Raw genomic sequence first — 17,109 nt, forward strand, 5'->3', positions numbered from 1 at the left:
TATACTAAATATATCTGTACACTGATATATTATCACATTGCTGCTACTTGCCTGCCTGGTTTGTCCATTTTATGGCTCTGTGCACAATGTCCTTTGTTGTGTGTTGCTTACATTTGCACAACGTGAATCCCTCGGAATCTTGTCTCTCTACGCACTTGTATGTGGTGAGATGACAATAAAGTCGAATTTAGATGAACTTGTAACCTTCTTATTATCTGACATAGTGAATAAAAAGATTGTATTGATAGTTGGGGGTCCATCGATAGTTGTTGGGCGCTCCGTGTCCAGTAGCGGCTGCAGTTCGCGGGAGTCGCCGGCAGGGGGCGCTGACCGCGGAAGAGGAGGAAGCGGAGCGGAGTTGAGTGAAGGAATTCAGGAAGCGCCTCGGACCCACGCAGTTCGTCCCGGGAGTCCCCGCGGGAGTCTTACCGCCGGCTTTACACGCAGTAAGTACCGACGGACGTCTGCACCGCGGCCCGAGGAGCGGCAGAGCAGCTGCGCGGACTTTGAAGCGGCGACTCCGGCGTACGCGGGGCGGCTAACGCTAGCGGCTAGCTCCTTCCACCATGAGTAAACAGTAAGAAACTCCCCGGTCACCCTGGTGGCGGGATGGGCCTTGGGGGACAGAATCCGTCTCGGGCCGGGGTCCACCGTCTTTCACCCACTTTTACCCACTTTCGGACGTCCAGGGCTGTCCCCTGTCCAGCTGTGGGCGGAGCTCCGGCTTCTGTCCCGTTCTCTGGTGTCTAAAGTTTAACTGGTCATGTGTCTCTCACGCTGGGGTTCTCCACCTCTTCCTCCCGCTGCGCGCAAACACACACACACACACACACACACCATCCATCCCAAATCCTCGGTGATCGTGAGCAGAAGACCGGGGTCGCGCTGGGCTACCTGAGGAGGGTGGGGCCGTGGGCGGGGCCTGAGTCACGCCCTTTGTTTTGGCTCATCTGACAGAACAGGTTAGTGTAGAAAAGCTGGGTGTGTGTTAATGTTGGAGGCTTTAGTGTCTGTCTGTCTCGTGTGTGTGTGTGTGTGTGTGTGTGTACATATTGCTGTATTATGATGGTGTGTTTCAGATTCTCTTCCTATCTAAGATCTGTGTTTTGGCAGCGTGTGTGTCTTCTTGTGTCTTCAGTAGGACGATGGAAGGAATATTTGGGCGAAACTGACACTTGACACATCGCACCCACACCTCACACTCACGTCCAGCTTCACGCTCGGCCATGTGACCGCCACTTCCCCCTCCCGTGCAGAGGCTGTGGCGTGTAATGACCGCGCGAGAACCAACTCTTCTTCTGCGGGTCTCATGACTCACACACTGGGTGTATAAAGATGGAGGGATGTGTGTGTGTGTGTGTTTGTGTGTGCGTCAGATGTTTCCTGAGCAGGAGAGAAGCAGGAAGACTCTTTCCTGTTTTCAAATTCTGCGTTTTTACTTCCACATGCGAAAATGAGGGAAATTCTTCTTGTTCTCCTTGATTTTTGTTTGTTTGTTTGTTTTTTTAACTAATTTCGTTTGTTCAGAAGCATCCAGTCAGTGACTGTGGACCATCCAGAAAGAACCTGACCTTTCACCTCTGACCTCCTGCAGGCCACAGAGTGTTGAGTTAAGGGCAGCGGGACAAACTGCCAGAGTCGACACCAGCAAGATGGCGAACTTGTCAGTGGAGGAGATGACGACGAGGGCCAATCAGATGACTGATGAGGTGTGTGTGTGTGTGTGTGTGTGTGTGTGAGATTTTTTTAATAATCTGGTCTGCTGCTGTAACTGCGCTGCTTCTTCCTCCTCCTTCTCCTCCTCCTTTTTTCTCTCATTCTGCTGCCTCTTAATGGATTTTGCTTTAGAAGAGCATGCTGGGATACAAGTGTGTGGCACAGAGAAACAGGGGGTAAAGACACACACACTTTCTTTTCATTGCTTTCTTTATTTTCTCTCTGCCCGTGTCCTTTGACCTGAGTGTCCGCAGTCAGTTTGTAGGACGTGGTGGTGGACGGAGCTCCGCTTCGCTCCATCCCGCCGTCCTACTCGCATTATCCCAATAAATAAAAAATTAAAAACCATCCTGCACGATTCTCAATTTTCCACGCATGAAACATCTTGACAGGTTCTAACCTCTCTCTGTTCTGCTCAGTCTCTGGAGAGCACCAGGCGGATGCTGCAGATGGCGGAGGAGGTGAGGCGGGGGTCCATTCCGCTTTGGGTCGGTCTGACCGCGTAAAATGGCGTAAATGAATGAGCTTTTCTTCCCCCTGACGCAGAGTAAAGACACGGGCGCTAAAACCATGGACATGCTGGAGCACCAGGGGGGTGAGTTAGGTCCAGCTTCCTCCTGAACTCGTCCCGGTTCTGTATCCTTCTCTAATGTTGTCTTTGTAAACTTTGTCATCTTAGCCATACACAGTCCAATATGTAGAAAGGCTCCGTCTCTTTATATAAAAAGAATAAATATCGAGATTTCTGTACGTGTCACTTCTCCCCCCAGAGCAACTGAAGCACGTGGAGCAGGGCCTGGACCAGATCAATGAGGACATGCGGCAGGCCGAGAAGAACCTGACTGACCTGTCCAAGTGCTGTGGCTTGTGTGTGTGTCCCTGTGACAGGTAACCGTGTGTGTGTGTGTGTGTGTGTGTGTGTGTGTGGGCGTCGGCATCATAATCACCTGGTCCGTGATGTTCTGTCAGGGTCCGCTCCATTGAGAACGAGAACCGGTATAAGCGCACCTGGGGCACCGGCAGCGACAACGCCAGCATCGAGGGCGGAGAAGGGGGCGTGGTCTCCAGCCAGCCCGGCGCGGTCCGTAATGGCCAAGCCGGGCCGCAGGGGCACGCGTCCTCTGGAGCCTACATCAAGAGGTGGGTGAGAGCGTCACGTGCTCGCGGGGCAGACCTTCACTGTGGTGATCGTGTTGGGATGATGGAGGTCCTGCATTTGGCCCAGTTAAATGGAGAAGTTCCGAGGGTTCTAAGTTCTCACGTCTGCTGCTGGGCTTTTCCGCAGGATAACGAATGATGCCCGCGAGGACGAGATGGAGCAGAACCTGGATCAGGTCGGCGGCATCATCAGCAACCTGAAAAACATGGCCATCGACATGGGCAGTGAGATCGACAAGCAGAACAAGACCATCGACCGCATCACAGATAAGGTAAGGAACTTCCATCGAACCTCCCAGGATGACCTGCAGCTCCACTAAAATGTCCCCCTTCCCTCGCAGGCTGAGATGAATAAAGCTCGCATCGACGAGGCCAACCAGAGAGCCAACAAACTCCTGTAGGGGCCGCACCACAAACCCACACGGGTCTTTCCTGCCTCTTCCCCTCGTGCCTTAAAAAAAAACAAAGAGGAAGCTGGAGTGAAAGGGAGAAATGTTAGTTTTACGTTCTGTTCTTGTTCTTTATAGTCGGACCCTGTTATCACTAAAAAAAAACGTTTTAATCTGGCAAAGTGCCTTAAAACAGACACTCACTGTACACCCAACTTTCCCTTCTTCACCAGTGCCTGCTGTTCACTGTCTCACACACACACACACACACCACGCAGCAGCTTGTACAATCAGCTGCCCATCCCTCACATGTGAGACAGACCTACTGGATTGCACAGAGTTTGTATAAGTGAGCGAGTGTGTGTGTGTAAATGCCCCTTTTATGCCCATTTATGGCCACCGGCTGCAACGTCGGCCCGGCTTTATGTAGCTGAAAGTCTGGGGAACGACCTGGGAGAACGTTCAGAAGTTCTGCGTGTGTGTCTTCTTGTTGTGGTTTAATGACTGTTGTTACGATATTTTTGTATCTTGATTGTATCTGTTTGATCGTCTGCACATATTTAATGAGTAATAATGAGCTGGACGTGTATTTAGTTTCCATGGGAACTGCTGAGCCCGCGGCCTTATTCTGGATGAACGACTGAGAGCTTCTCTAAATGTAACTGGTGATGAGAGGCAAATGTATGTAATTATACAATAAAACTTTTATGCATTAAGGTTATTGGCAGTGAAAAAGTCTCTGAATGGTCATGCAAGTATGCGACTTGTTTCGTTTTTTTTTCCCGTGTTCTGTCTGAATCCTCAGTTCTCATTGGCTTGACTTCATCTTGGTTTTTGTCCTATGATTCAGCTATTCAGAACATTTTATTTTACCTACACCTGCCTTTCCAGAGGATCATTTCACGGAACTTCAAACTGATCCGATGCTTAACCCCGTTTTATGGCCCCTTGATTATTTTTTCGTCATAGTGATGCACACGGTGACACAGAACATTTACATTTTACATTTCCAGCCTTTACCAGACGCCCTTATTCAGAGCGACTTACAGTCAGTAGTTACAGGGACAGTCCCCCCCCTGGAGCAATTTAGGGTTAAGTGCTCAGAGACACAATGGTAGTAAGTGGGATTTGAACCTGGGTCTTCTAGTTCATAGGCGAGTGTGTTACCCACTAGGCTACTACCACCCCTACCACGGTACCTTCATCAAGGGGACCTCAGCGGCCGTTTGGGATTTGAAGCCGGGTTCCTACAGGCCGGGAGGTTTAAACATCAAACCTCCAGACAGCACTGAGAGAATCTCCCCCCATCCATCTGGTGGAGACATTTCTAATTCTGTTCAGAGTGAAGTGAACTGCAGTTACCGCAGCTGTACGAACGCACACACACACAGAAACGTACACACTCGCACCGCCACACACACGTGCCACTTCATACCGATAAATAAACTTCTTACAAATGAAGTCGGAAGACGTCACATTCATGATTCACTCTTCGCAGTTATTCGTTTGTTCCCTTTTCTTTGTATCGGTGGGCCGCGGTTATTTTTATCTGCTCATCTGCCTGTGACCTCAGCATCCGAGCGGCTAACACGTTCTGCAGATTTCCCCGCCAGCACGTGGAGATGCGGTTCTGACATGTATGAAGGTCGTGCGTTATTACGCCCTGATATTTCTAGCATAAAGTAAAGCAAAACACCTACCACATGTTGAAAGAAGACGTCGTACTGAAAAAATGGACAGAAGCAGGTTTTACTGCTAAAACCTGAAAAAGTATGAATTATAGGGTTTAAAGGGTTAAAGACCCCCAAGCAAACGGAGAACCTGGCCAAGGAGCTGGTGTTGGACTTCAACAGGCATGCCTCAGGAGCCACAGGAGGATCTTCTAACCTCAAGCTATAAAGAAGTCTTTATGAGCAATCTTATTTAGATGTTCTTTTTATCATCGTCCTTTTCTTTCTTTAATTCAGCCAGATGGATCCTGTTTAAATGTGATGTTGGCCGTGCCTTCAACACCGTCAACACTGCACGTTGTGTATGTGTCTCCCAGGTGTGTGTTTGTGCGTCTGTGGAGATGGTCAGGTTGTTTCTGACCGAGTTCCCTCACGCAGGAAGCAGCTGCGGGCCACACTTCACTGCACCAGAGCAGCCTGATCTCAGCAGCCTTCGTGTTTCCTGTCTGAGGTCTGATGAAGACCCCAGGGGTGGACCATTTGGGGCGGAGACCTGTTGAGAAAGTAAATAGGGCCGCTCGGCTCCTCCCGTGAGGGAAACCATATGTCGGACCTACATTCCACACTGGGGTCTAAGAGGGTGAGGGTGTCTGGATCCATTTAGGCCTGGGGATGAGGGTGGAGTCTGGACGGGTTCCGGCGGGGACTGATGTCCACGAAGAAGGTTTTTGGAGCTGGACGTGCTCTTAGAGAGAAAGGAAGAGGTGGGGGTGTGTACGTGTCGGGGTCGGGGTTGGTGGGGGTTGGCTGGCCACCCTGGACGTCCTCCTCTTCCTGACAACACTGCGGTTCGAGTCAAGACAGGAAGTTGAGACTGAGAGAGAGAGAGAGAGAGAGAGGAGTGAATGAAAAGAAAAATCTCCTCAACTTTCTGCTTTGTGGAGCGCGGCTGGAAAAGAACCCTGGAGTGAGAGAGCAGAGCGGAGAAGGAGAAAGGAAGGAGGGGTTCCACCGCGATGGAGGAGTTCTCCTCATGACGTCTTTGATCAACGGTCTAAACTGAGGCTGAAGTTTGGAGTCAGAATGATGAGAACGGCTGCAGTTGGAGAGGAAGCAGGAGCGTCTCCTGGGTGAGTTCACACACACACACACACACACACACACACTCACAGTCCAAACTCCAGACTCTTCCAGCTGCTCCTTATATCAGCCCTGAACGAGTCTTCTTCACTTGGTTCTGGACGCTGAGGGGGGAGGTGCTATAGTCAGTGAAAGAATGTCGGGGGAAAGAGGGACGCAGATGGATGGATTGGGCTCTTCGGGACGCTTGGTTGAAAAAGAGACCAGAAACGGCGACATTTCAGAACTTGTAGAACAGCTGAGTTTGCAGGAAAACTGGAAACAGACTCCAGATGTGCGATGACATCATGATGTGAGTCACATGTGAAGCACGCAAAGCAACTCTTCTGCCCTGAGTTTTTATCCTCTACACGCTTTTCGTCTCTGGTTATGTTGCTATTGACTAGTCCTGTCCAGTCCATGAATCTAGTTCCCAGTGGGTATAATTTATCTACAGAGTGTCCAGATAAAAGCCACCCAGATATAAATACAGGATGTAGGAGACCTTCACACTGTCCATATCAAACACCAACCGACAAAACAATGGCTGTAATAAAATAGTTCCATTTCAGTAGTTTCAAATCTGTCAGGACGATGATGAATGGTTCTTCTCAGGTTTGTAACAAAACCTTGAAAGGCAGATTCATTTTTTTGCTACTGTTTACAATTCCTTGCTCAGTAACCAACTCATTTTACAGATGACACCCATGAATCTATTAAAAGCCACATGAGGAATAAACCAATAGCTATGCAATTGTGACATACATTATAGGCTAAAAGTATGGACACCTTCTCATTCAACGTGTTTTCTTTATCTTCATGAGCATTTACGTTGGTAGATTCTCACTGAAGGCATCAAAACTATGAATGAACACATGTGGAGTTATGGACTTAACAAAAAGTGGAGACCTGACCTCCACAGTCACCGGACCTGAACCCAGTCCAGATGGTTTGGGGTGAGCTGGACCAACAAGTGCTAAACACCTCTGGGAACTCCTTCAAGACTGTTGGAGGAGCATTTCAGGTGACGACCTCTTGAAGCTCATCGAGAGAATGCCAAGAGTGTGTAAAGCAGTAATCAGAGCAAAGAAACTAGAATATAAAACATGTTTTCACTTATTTCACCTTTTTTTGTTAAGTACAGAACTCCACATGTGTTCATTCATAGTTTTGATGCCTTCAGTGAGAATCTACCAACGTAAATGGTCATGAAGATAAAGAAAACACGTTGGATGCGAAGGTGTCCAGACTTTTGGCCTGTACTGTAAATTCAGGATGTAGGAGGCCTTCACACTGTCCATATCAAACACCAACCAACTGAACAATGGCTGTAATAAAGTGGTAAACCAGCTTCTCTGTCATTTTGATGAGGCCTGGACTAGTATAAATGGGAAATGTCCCACCCCAACACCATATGAGACCAGTGAATGTAATGTAGGAGAAACATGGCAGAAGAAGAACAGTCACGGGAAAGAGAGAGCGAGAGAATCTAATTGCTGAATGAGATAAAAGGCTATGAGATGCTGAGTTACATTTCAGTAGTTTCCAATCTGTCAGGACGATGATGAATGGTTCTTCTCAGGTTTCTGACAAAACCACGAAAGGCAGATGAATATTCTTGCTACTGTTTACAGTTCCATGGCACAAGGTTGGTCGACTGTAACATGACGACCAGCCATAACTCTACACCCAATCGCTCTCCTGTTGTAGGTACACAGTAAAAAAATTAAATACTGAAGGCCACCGTCTTCCCGCCAATGCCGCAAAATTGAGAGAACTTGAATTTTGTACAGTGTACATTTGGTCGCCCATCTGGTCTCTTCCTTTTACAGTGGGCAGCTGACTCCTTATCACAGTGGGACTTCTACTCTTCTCCAGGGTCACATCTGTTTTCTTCAAACCCACTCGTCCAGTTTCCACCCCAAAATCTCCTTCTCCTATATTCTCAGCCTTTTCTTTCATCTCCTGCTCTCCTCCATTTTCTTCCACCCTGTCCTCACCCAATCATTCAGTCCCATCCATCCATACTCCCAAACCTACGTGCCCATCAGGTCCTGCTGCTAGAACCCCTCACCTGTCCAGGCCCTTCTCACCTCCAGTCTCATCTCCTCCCCTCTAGCCCCCAGCACAGACCACCCCCTCCACCAACGTCCAAACCTTCCTCTTCACCGCTCTCCAGACCCCCAGCACCGCCCGTGTTCAGGCCAAATACAGGTCCACCACCACATCCAGCTGCAGCACTCCATCCTGGTCCATCTGTCGTCTCCTCTGCCTCGCTCCCCACCATCAACCTCCTGGAGAAACTCATCAAGACGTGTCCCGTATGGCTGCAGCTGGGGATCACGCAGGAGAGATCAGCACACATCCTTACCAGCGAGACGCCTGGGGTCAGTCAGACACACACACACACGTATCTAATCACATACAGTACGTATCTTCTCCGTCTTGGCCCCTCGGTGGTGGAATGAACTTCCAGCTCAGTCACTGAGCACCTTCACACGGCAGCTCAACACCTTCCTCTTTAGAGAATATTTAGATGAACTTGTAACCTTCTTCTGTATAGAAACTAGAACAGAGTGAATAAAAAGATTGTATTCATAGTTGGGGGTCCTAGTGAACCAGAACTGACATCCATCCATGGTGACATGGAAGCACGTTGTAAGTCACTCTGGATACGGGCGTCTGGTAAATGCCTTAAATTTAAATGTAAATGACTAGGATTCATCTGATTGTCTCGTCATTGGAATCTGGAGGTGGTCTGGGCGCCTGATTCAGTGTCTCGGAGAGGACGAACAGAAGCAGCGGCAGTCGGTGGCATCGTACGACTGGTACTGAAATACAGTATGTGGTTATGGTGGTGTATTTGTACCCTAACTAGGACATCCTAACTAAGGTGAATTTAACACTCTCTGCAAAACAGGGTGATGAAGTGGACTTAATAAATGACTTTAAAAGAAGGCCAGAGAAAACAGATGTGTTTTCAGTTTAGATTTAAACACTGACACTGAGTCTGAGTCCAGGACACTGACCGGCAAGCCGTCCCACAACTGCGGAGATCTATATGAGCCGTGACCTTCTGTACTTTGGGTTCCAGTAGTGACCCCGCACCCTCGGAATGCAGGGCCCGTGGTCGTAAATAACTAAAAGTTCACGCAGGTACTGCGGGGCGAGACCATCAAGACCTTTACAGGTCAAAACACAGATACACACACATTACAATTAAATTTCTGTCATTTACCAGACGCCCTTATCCAGACCGACTTTCAGTCAGTAGTTACAGGGACAGTCCCTCTCTGGAGACACTAAGTGGTTAAGTGTCTTGCTCAGGGACATGATGGTAGTAAGTGGGGTTTGAAACTTCTAGCTCATATGTGAGTTACCCACTAGGCTGTACCACACACACACACACACACATACACACACAGCTGCAGTTGCAATGATGTGTGTTTCTCGGACCAGATCTTTTTAGTGAGGCGGGATGGCCATCTGAAGACGATGCTCCTGGCAGTTCGGCTGCTGGACCACGAGGGGGCGCCACAGATCCAGGAATTGGCTGTTAAAGAGGAGAAGTCCTGTGAGTCATTGGCATTAGAAATATAACCGATGATTAAGGAAAATTGTGATGAATTTAGTCTTGCATTCACTTATCTGTTCAACATGAGATCTCTTCTCTCTGACTTCACCTGCAGTGATCTACCTGGATGGATCTGTTCTTGTCTTTGACAACATCTTTAAGCTCATTGCTTTCTACTGTGTGAGTCGGTAAGCATCTGACACGTTTCACCGTGTCACTGTGTGCTGTGCTGCAGTGTTTCAAAATGACAATCACTTCACACACACACATTTATGTTTAGAGGTAGTATTTTAATTATGGTATCATCATAATGGTCAGTGCATCGTAATGGAAATGAAGACAGATTTTTTTTTTTTTTATCTTAGGGACATTCTGCCCTTTACCTTGAGGTTACCACAGGTCATTGCCCAGGCAACCAGATATCAGGACATGGAGGTGATATCATCACTAGGGTCAGGTGAGCTATACGGTCTAGATATCTGTGTGTGAGTGAGTGTGTCTGAATGAGCAGCAGCTCCCATAATTCTCCTCCACTGTGGATGTCCAGCTGACCACTGAAAGTCCATCAGCAGGTACATTTAATATACCGGCGATCTGATATATGTCAAAACTTCCTCATGTGTTCAGTGTGGTTCAGTGCGTGTCTCAACCCTAAATCCCACATGTATGTTTGTGTGAGCGTAACAGTAACCAGTTGTGTGTGTGTGACTGGCTGCTTAAACGCAGAATTCTGGGGCTCCTCGTTGAACTGCCCATCAGAAGAGACCATGGTGTTGACCAGTGACGGTGGGCGTGGCCAGTCTTCCGCTTCTGGCCAGCTCTGGTACATTAACCCCATCTTTATTGAGGAGCATGTTGGCTGTTTGCCGCCCGCCGCCCTCCAGCCGGTTCTCCGTACGCAGAGTCTCAATGTCACCGGGGCCTCAGTCGGACCCCAGTACAAGCGCCCCCCACCCCTGCCCCCACGACCCCTGAGCGCCGCTGAGGGCCACACTGGAACGTCGAAAGCCCTGCAGGCCAGGGGAGAACCCAGTGCTGTTTTGGCCGAGTTGGCCCCGCCCCCGGCAGCTTCAGCCTCACCGGCAGGCCTAGCTGCGGCAAAAGAGGAAGGAAGTCATAAAGGGGAAGTTGAGGGCGGAGCCAGGGGACCGAGAGAGGAGCGTGTGACACAGTCACCACAAGCTGTGGGGCCAGACACACCGTCTCAGCTCAAGACTTCAAACGACCAACCGCAAAAGGCTAAAGAGAGCGCTGGAGGAAAGAAGGTTCCGGTGTCCCGTCCCCCGTCGCACCGGGTGCCACCCGTCCCTCGGAGGAGGCTCTCTGAAAAGCAGCCAGCTGAAGACCAGAGCAGTGAGAGACCCTCTAGGGCAGAGGACGGGATCTTAGCCACAGAAGTGCCGGTGGCGGCACTTGTCTGCCTGGCTGATAGTGTGGAGGCTGACGGGGCGGAGAACCCAGAAGCTCCGCCTACTCTTCTGGACATGGAGGCTCTGCTGAGTAACAGAAGAGCTGCAAAGGAACCAACCAGGAATGGAACTCCCGTGGTTCTGAAGGTCTCTTCTGCACCGGGATCTCCAGTGAAGAAGCCAGGGCCACCAGTTCCCCCTCCTAGAAGAAAGAAGCGCCCCCAGACTCCTTCAGCTGCACCTCCACACCCTCAGGGGTCAAGGGGAGGTCCTGCCGCCACTCATGAAGTGAGCTGCCTGGCCTCGTCCCTCTCAGTGGAGCCCAAGACGGGCGACGTGTCTCTGTACTCCCCCGACGCCGCAGCCGGCGCGTTCCCTCCCCAGAACCAGGACAACGACTCCTACTCCACCAGCAGCACGGAGGAGGAGGCCGACCCCCTGACCCAGAGCGGCCCCGGCATCAAACGCACCTCCACCGTGATGCTGGACCGGGCCAAGCAGAGGCTGTCCATGGTCCACCTCAGCAACGTCTTCACGGGGTTCATGTGCGGCGAGCGCAAGCTCCAGAACCGCGTCGTGGAGCTCGGCCGCGACTGCGGCTCCTACTTCGGGAACCTGGTGCGCGACCACCGGGCCTTCGCGCTGGAGACCATGTCCAGGCATGGTTCCAGCACCGAGATGCTGCAGGAGATCCGGCAGATGATGACGCAGCTGAAGAGCTACCTGATCCAGAGTGCTGAAATGCAGAACCTGCAGGAGCCCGGCATCTACTCCGAGGAGAAGCTTGGTGAGTGCAGTACAACAAACCGCTGAGGACACTGGGTAATTATTGCTGAAACGCGTAGGGGATGCCAGGGGATGTAGTTTTATTTTCTCTTTCAACTATAAAACGCGGCCATATTAAGACAGGCCATCAGGCCACGCCCATCTTAATCCTCACAATCCCAGCGAGAACAGCAGCAACTTTCTTAGTAAAAGTAAAAAATTCAATATTGGTATAAAAATGATTTATTTTATCACAATATGCTAAAATGTAGAAAAGCCGATCATGTGACCAGGTATAATAGTTCTGAACATCTGATGTTCCTTCGATGTCCCCTGGTTGGATGAAAGTGTCCTGTCTCCTTCACAGAGGTCATCATCGAAGCTGCGCTGTGTAAGTGCGTCCTGAAGCCGCTGAAGGAGGCGGTGTACTCCTGCCTGAAGGACATCTACAGCCGTGATGGCATGCTTAAGACCCTGCGTGAAAACCAGCATGTGCTGCTGGGAACCACCACTACCGACCTGGGAGTGACCACCAGCATTCCTGAGGCCCCCGTCATGGAGAAGATCCAGCAGAAGCTGGCCACGCTACACCAGGAGTACTCCCCTCAGAAGAAGATCGATTTGCTCCTCAAGACCTGCAAGATGATCTACGACTCCATGTCGGTCAGCAGCTCAGGTACGTGTGTTTCCTCAGATCGGGTGGGGTCAGTTTCTGAAGGTCTCCACTGTAGGTCTGAGTAAGTTCAAACACGTGAAGGAGAAGGCGTCCTAAAAGCTGAAGGCGACGTGCTGTTGGGTATATGTGTCTGTGTGTGTGTTTTTGTGACTTTTTCCTCTAGTGTTGAACATTCGTTCCAGTGCTGCGCTGTTTGGGTGGACGTGTGTGTGTATTTATTTATAGACCTGCATGTGTGTGTGTGTGTGTAGGAAAGACCCACGGTGCAGATGACTTCCTCCCGGTGCTGATCTATGTTTTGGCTCGGAGCAACTTGAACGCCCTGCTGCTGGATGTGGAATATATGATGGAGCTGATGGACCCTGCACTGCAGCTGGGAGAGGGTGAGTTTCACACACACACACACACACACACACACACATGCAACACAGAGAGCGTTTCAGAAGCAGGGCTCTCCAGACCAGAGATGCATCACAATGCAGATGTGGACGATTCTGCCTTGATGCAGTGCAGAACAGGGCGCAGTGGTGGCCTAGCGGGTAAGGAAGGTTGTGGGTTTAAATCCCACAATGCCAGGGTGCTGCTGAGGTCCCCACACGCTGCTCCCCGGGCGCCTGTCGTGGCTGCCCACTGATGGGTTAAAAGCAGGGGACACGTGTGCCGCAGTGTCTCACAATGACAATCAAGTCACTTTCACTTTCAGGTTGCCGGGTGATTTTCTGCCGGTGGTTTTAAAAAATTTTTCACACTTTAACATTCGCCGTTGTTTAAAATTAGTAAATTTTTAACATTCAACAGGTTTTTGGTAGGATTTGATGCCAAGAAAGCGTTGCGTGCAGCGTTTATTTGAAGCCATCTGCGGTCTGCGTTCGGTCCGCGCCACAACCGACACCACAAACAGCACCTGGCTCAGACGTCCGAATGAACGAGGCCTTAACTCTCCTTAATGTGTGGCAATCATCGCGATGCATCGATAATCGTAATTGCAATCGAATGGAATCGCGAGGCCAGTGCATGTTTACATCTCTAACACGCACAACAACAACAATTATTTCTTATAACGCCCATAATCACATACAGGACGTCTCAATGGGCTTTGACAGACCCTACAGTTGACACCCACTCTGCACACAAGGAAAAACTCCACAAAAAAATCTCTATTAGAGAGAAAAAGAAAGGAAGAAACGTTGGGAAGGAGTGATAGAGAGAGGGACCCCCTCCCAGGGTAGAGTGATCTTGGAGAGTGAGCCTGCAACTGGTGTCAGTGCAGGGCTGGTGATGGCATGTTCCCGGGATTCTCCTTCCCACCTCCAGGCTCGTACTACCTGACCACCACGTACGGCGCGCTGGAGCACATCAAGAACTACGACAAGCAACCGGTCACGCGGCAGCTCAGTCTGGAGGTGCAGGACTCCATCCACCGGTGGGAGCGCCGCCGGACCCTCAACAAGGCCCGCGCCTCCAGCTCCTCTGTCCAGGTGGGTTCCGCCCTGCAGCTATGAGCCCCGCCCCGTTCAGGGCCGCTGACTGCCGGGCGCTCGGCCTGTCCACAGGACTTCATCAGCGTCTCCTTCCTGGAGGCCGGGTCCGGGACCAAGACGCTCGGCGTCCAGCCCAACACCAGTGCCCAGGAGCTGTGTTCCCAGTGCGCCGACAAGTTCGAGGTCCCGGAGCCCGGCTCCTACTGTCTGACCGTGCTGGTGGATGGACAGCACCGGCCGCTGGCGCCAGACGAACTGCCCCTCGCCATCAAGTCCGGTCTGCACCACAGCGAGCCCAGGAGAGAGTACTGCTTCATCTACCGCCCGGCACCACAGGAGCGGAGCCAGGAACCACCAGAGACTTCACCTCCACCAGAGAGCCTGATCTGAACTGTGTGTGTGTGTGTTGGTCTGATGTTCATCACTACACTGTGTGGTGGCAGAGACTCGTGGTTCTGCACAGATTATTCATCATTCGTCATTGCTGTTTTATACGGTGGGTGACGGTTGCCTCCAGGACCTCCTCCACGTTCAAGGTCCCAGGTCAGTTGACCTGTACTCGGGACATCTGATATTCCCAATAAACAGAGCAGGAGGACGGGAGACCGTGTGTGAATTCTGCTGGTTTTTATATTTCTTCATCAGCACCGAGAAGGCGGTCCTGAGGCACCTGGTGGCTGCTCTGATCCAGGAGCAGTTTGGTGGTGATGCCGTGGATGGCGACCATCACTGCGCTCTCATGGTTCTGATTTCGGCTCTTGTTAATAGGGGTTCTACTTCCAGATTAAAACTGAAATGCACTTCCGCATTTTACTGAAGTGTTCAGCTAAGAGGAACATAAAAGGAGAAACACCAGTTAATATTCCAGCCTCCCTCCCGTCACACTGCACCTCAAGCTGCGCTGGTTTTTAACCCACATTTGCAGTTTGAGATGGAGAAGAGCATTGTTAGGTCTAGAAAGGTGGAGGTCATGATGATGAGATGCAGATTTGGAGCAGAAATGCCCTACAGAAACACATTTGGATTTTGTAGCGTTTAGGTGCAAATGTAACCTGAAGCAGCATGCAAGGGTTCTCATTAAACATCTGGATTGGTCTGATCGTTTCTGATCACAGTGGTGGTGAAGTCAGGATATGAGAGTCAGCAGCCTGGAGAGCTTTCTGGAGGAAAGAGTCTCTCTCTGACATTGTGAACTGGTGGCCCAGTTTCATGAAGAGGGGGCCACTGAGACCACTCACATCCAAAACCCAGACATCTGAAAGTCTGTGATGACCTCCGGAGGCCCTTGGACTGAACTGCATTAATTATCTGCTGTTGTGATTATGACCTCTTGTCCACTGTGGATCTTTTTCTAGGGCACGATGGGCGGTTCACAGCTCAAAATCAAAGTATGTACAGAGTAGGATGGAGTCAGGGGCGATAATGGTGTAAGTTGAGCTGTGGTTATTATGAGGAAGGTGTGTGAATTCCAGGAGATGGAGCATGAGAAGTAGAGCTGTAAATCTTGGCCGGAGCATTGAGTTTGGGCACAATTTCTGTCATTTTAGTCGGGTTGGTTTGAGCTTGCACGGTAAATGATTGGTCTATAGTACCTATCCATTCTGTGTGATTCACTGCTTGTAAATTTGTTTCGATGGTAGGTGACGAAGTGTTTCGTATGTTGTAATTATGTCTTATCGAATGTAATTTTTTTAATGAACTGCTAAATGCGATGCATTTTAATTATCGCAAGAGAGATGCAAAAATGGATGCTGAGGACGTGAAACGAGAACTCGGACCGGATCAGGACTTTTTAGGCTTGATTATGGCTCCAATGAAAGGTGGTGGTGATGGGGGTACCTTCTGCTCTTTGCAACGCAGGTGACCATGGAGGCAAATCTCAAGTGGTTTGACTGTAATTGGGTCACTGCAGTGACATGGATCTCAGAATAGTTCAAATCACACACACACACACACACACACACACAGCAGGCCATGAGTGAATGAAAGAGAATACAGAGACATGCTTTTTTTCCCTCCTTACTGGCTTCTGTCATGTCTGAGGAGCTGGATCTGGTACAGCATGGTGCTTTACTTACCAGCCGGAGGAACGGGATGATGCACTTCTTCACGGTTGTTTCTGTGTTTGCTTTGTGAGTTAAACTGCAAATTAATCTAAATGATTTTATTTGAGCACAAAATACCATTAGCAGAAATATTACCATAACCATGCCTGGTAAACACATAGAATCATTACACATTTTATAATAAACATAGTTTAATATACATACAATATACATATTTTGATAGTGAGACCTGGTGAGCAAAATTTAAATAATTCAGAAAGGGTCAGTTCGCCTGTCTCCTGATTCTCTCTTGTCGCATTATTAACAGTAAAAGGCAGATCAATATGAATATATCAATCATTGTTACTGCGCTGACAGCAGAGCCCTGGTGTCTCAGTGTGTAATGAGCACTGCTGAAGAACTGTGAAGATCTTTTCCTCCTCCTCACCATCTCTCTTCCTCCACCATGTCCTCAGTGGCCATTATTTTAAATGAGTTCCTGACTCGGTTCTTGGCAGTAACAAGCTCTGCTGCAAACAAATATTCTGCTCTACTAAAGGCTCAAACAAAGATGATGAAGATGATGAAGAGACAGAATGGCTAATGGCCACTTCTGAACTCAAGCCTCTGGTTCTGTTTCATCTGTAAATCACTGATGTCGAAAACATGCAGCTCATGCAGAACATTCACAAACAAGCCTACAAAGAAGGAGAACTCTGTGGTTAAGTTGAACAGAAGAGAATGTCTGTATCAACAGGGAAATAAAAAAATAACCATCAGCAGTTCATTCATTTTTTGCACTTTCAGAACCGTTTTTTTTCCTGGCTCTGTTGTGTGTATATTAGTTGTGGGGTGAGTTGTGTGTATAGTAGTTGTGGGTGAGTTGTATATATAGTAGTTGTGGGGTGAGTTGTGTGTATATTAGTTGTGTGGGTGAGTTGTGTGTATAGTAGTTGTGGGGTGAGTTGTGTGTATATTAGTTGTGGGGTGAGTTATGTTTATAGTAGTTGTGGGGTGAGTTGTGTGTATATTAGTTGTGGGTGAGTTGTGTGTATATTAGTTGTGGGGTGAGTTGTGTGTATATTGTTTGTGGTGAGTTATTTTTAT

General features: G+C 49.3%; 2 protein-coding genes across 4 annotated transcripts; both read left to right on the forward strand.

The window, feature by feature from the left end:
• The first annotated feature begins 314 nt into the window (after positions 1–314).
• On the forward strand, positions 315–3,337 carry LOC114800891 (synaptosomal-associated protein 23-like). Of its 3 annotated transcripts, none has more exons than XM_028998767.1 (8): positions 315–446; positions 1,595–1,709; positions 2,136–2,177; positions 2,263–2,311; positions 2,487–2,604; positions 2,686–2,856; positions 3,002–3,146; positions 3,216–3,337. In XM_028998767.1, exons 2-8 carry the CDS (start codon positions 1,653–1,655, stop codon positions 3,273–3,275), a joined length of 642 nt encoding a protein of 213 aa, XP_028854600.1. In that variant the 5' UTR covers positions 315–446; positions 1,595–1,652; the 3' UTR covers positions 3,276–3,337. The 3 variants fall into 3 exon arrangements, with proteins under 3 accessions (XP_028854600.1, XP_028854591.1, XP_028854608.1); XM_028998758.1 differs by having other exon boundaries at positions 327–577; XM_028998775.1 differs by lacking the exon at positions 315–446 and adding an exon at positions 1,849–1,892 and having other exon boundaries at positions 1,606–1,709.
• A 2,455-nt stretch (positions 3,338–5,792) lies between these two features.
• On the forward strand, positions 5,793–17,089 carry LOC114787104 (ras and Rab interactor 3-like). Its single transcript, XM_028974882.1, has 10 exons — positions 5,793–6,063; positions 8,172–8,439; positions 9,512–9,626; positions 9,742–9,814; positions 9,992–10,083; positions 10,353–11,822; positions 12,168–12,476; positions 12,728–12,859; positions 13,791–13,954; positions 14,030–17,089. Exons 1-10 carry the CDS (start codon positions 6,017–6,019, stop codon positions 14,345–14,347), a joined length of 2,988 nt encoding a protein of 995 aa, XP_028830715.1. The 5' UTR covers positions 5,793–6,016; the 3' UTR covers positions 14,348–17,089.
• The last annotated feature ends 20 nt before the right edge of the window (positions 17,090–17,109 follow it).

Source organism: Denticeps clupeoides, chromosome 1 (genome assembly GCF_900700375.1).
Source record: "Denticeps clupeoides chromosome 1, fDenClu1.1, whole genome shotgun sequence".
NCBI classification, from domain to species: domain Eukaryota; kingdom Metazoa; phylum Chordata; class Actinopteri; order Clupeiformes; family Denticipitidae; genus Denticeps; species Denticeps clupeoides.

What these genes read in the sequence shown, in the direction of transcription:
- LOC114800891 (XM_028998758.1), top strand. An exon ending in CCAATCAGATGACTGATGAG is followed by an intron (nt 1,710 to 2,135) that starts GTGTGTGTGTGT and finishes TGTTCTGCTCAG; the next exon opens with TCTCTGGAGAGCACCAGGCG. An exon ending in TGCTGCAGATGGCGGAGGAG is followed by an intron (nt 2,178 to 2,262) that starts GTGAGGCGGGGG and finishes CCCCTGACGCAG; the next exon opens with AGTAAAGACACGGGCGCTAA.
- LOC114787104 (XM_028974882.1), top strand. Translation starts at nt 6,017, where the DNA reads ATGATGAGAACGGCTGCAGTTGGAGAGGAAGCAGGAGCGTCTCCTGG. An exon ending in GATATCATCACTAGGGTCAG is followed by an intron (nt 10,084 to 10,352) that starts GTGAGCTATACG and finishes GCTTAAACGCAG; the next exon opens with AATTCTGGGGCTCCTCGTTG. An exon ending in TGCACTGCAGCTGGGAGAGG is followed by an intron (nt 12,860 to 13,790) that starts GTGAGTTTCACA and finishes TCCCACCTCCAG; the next exon opens with GCTCGTACTACCTGACCACC.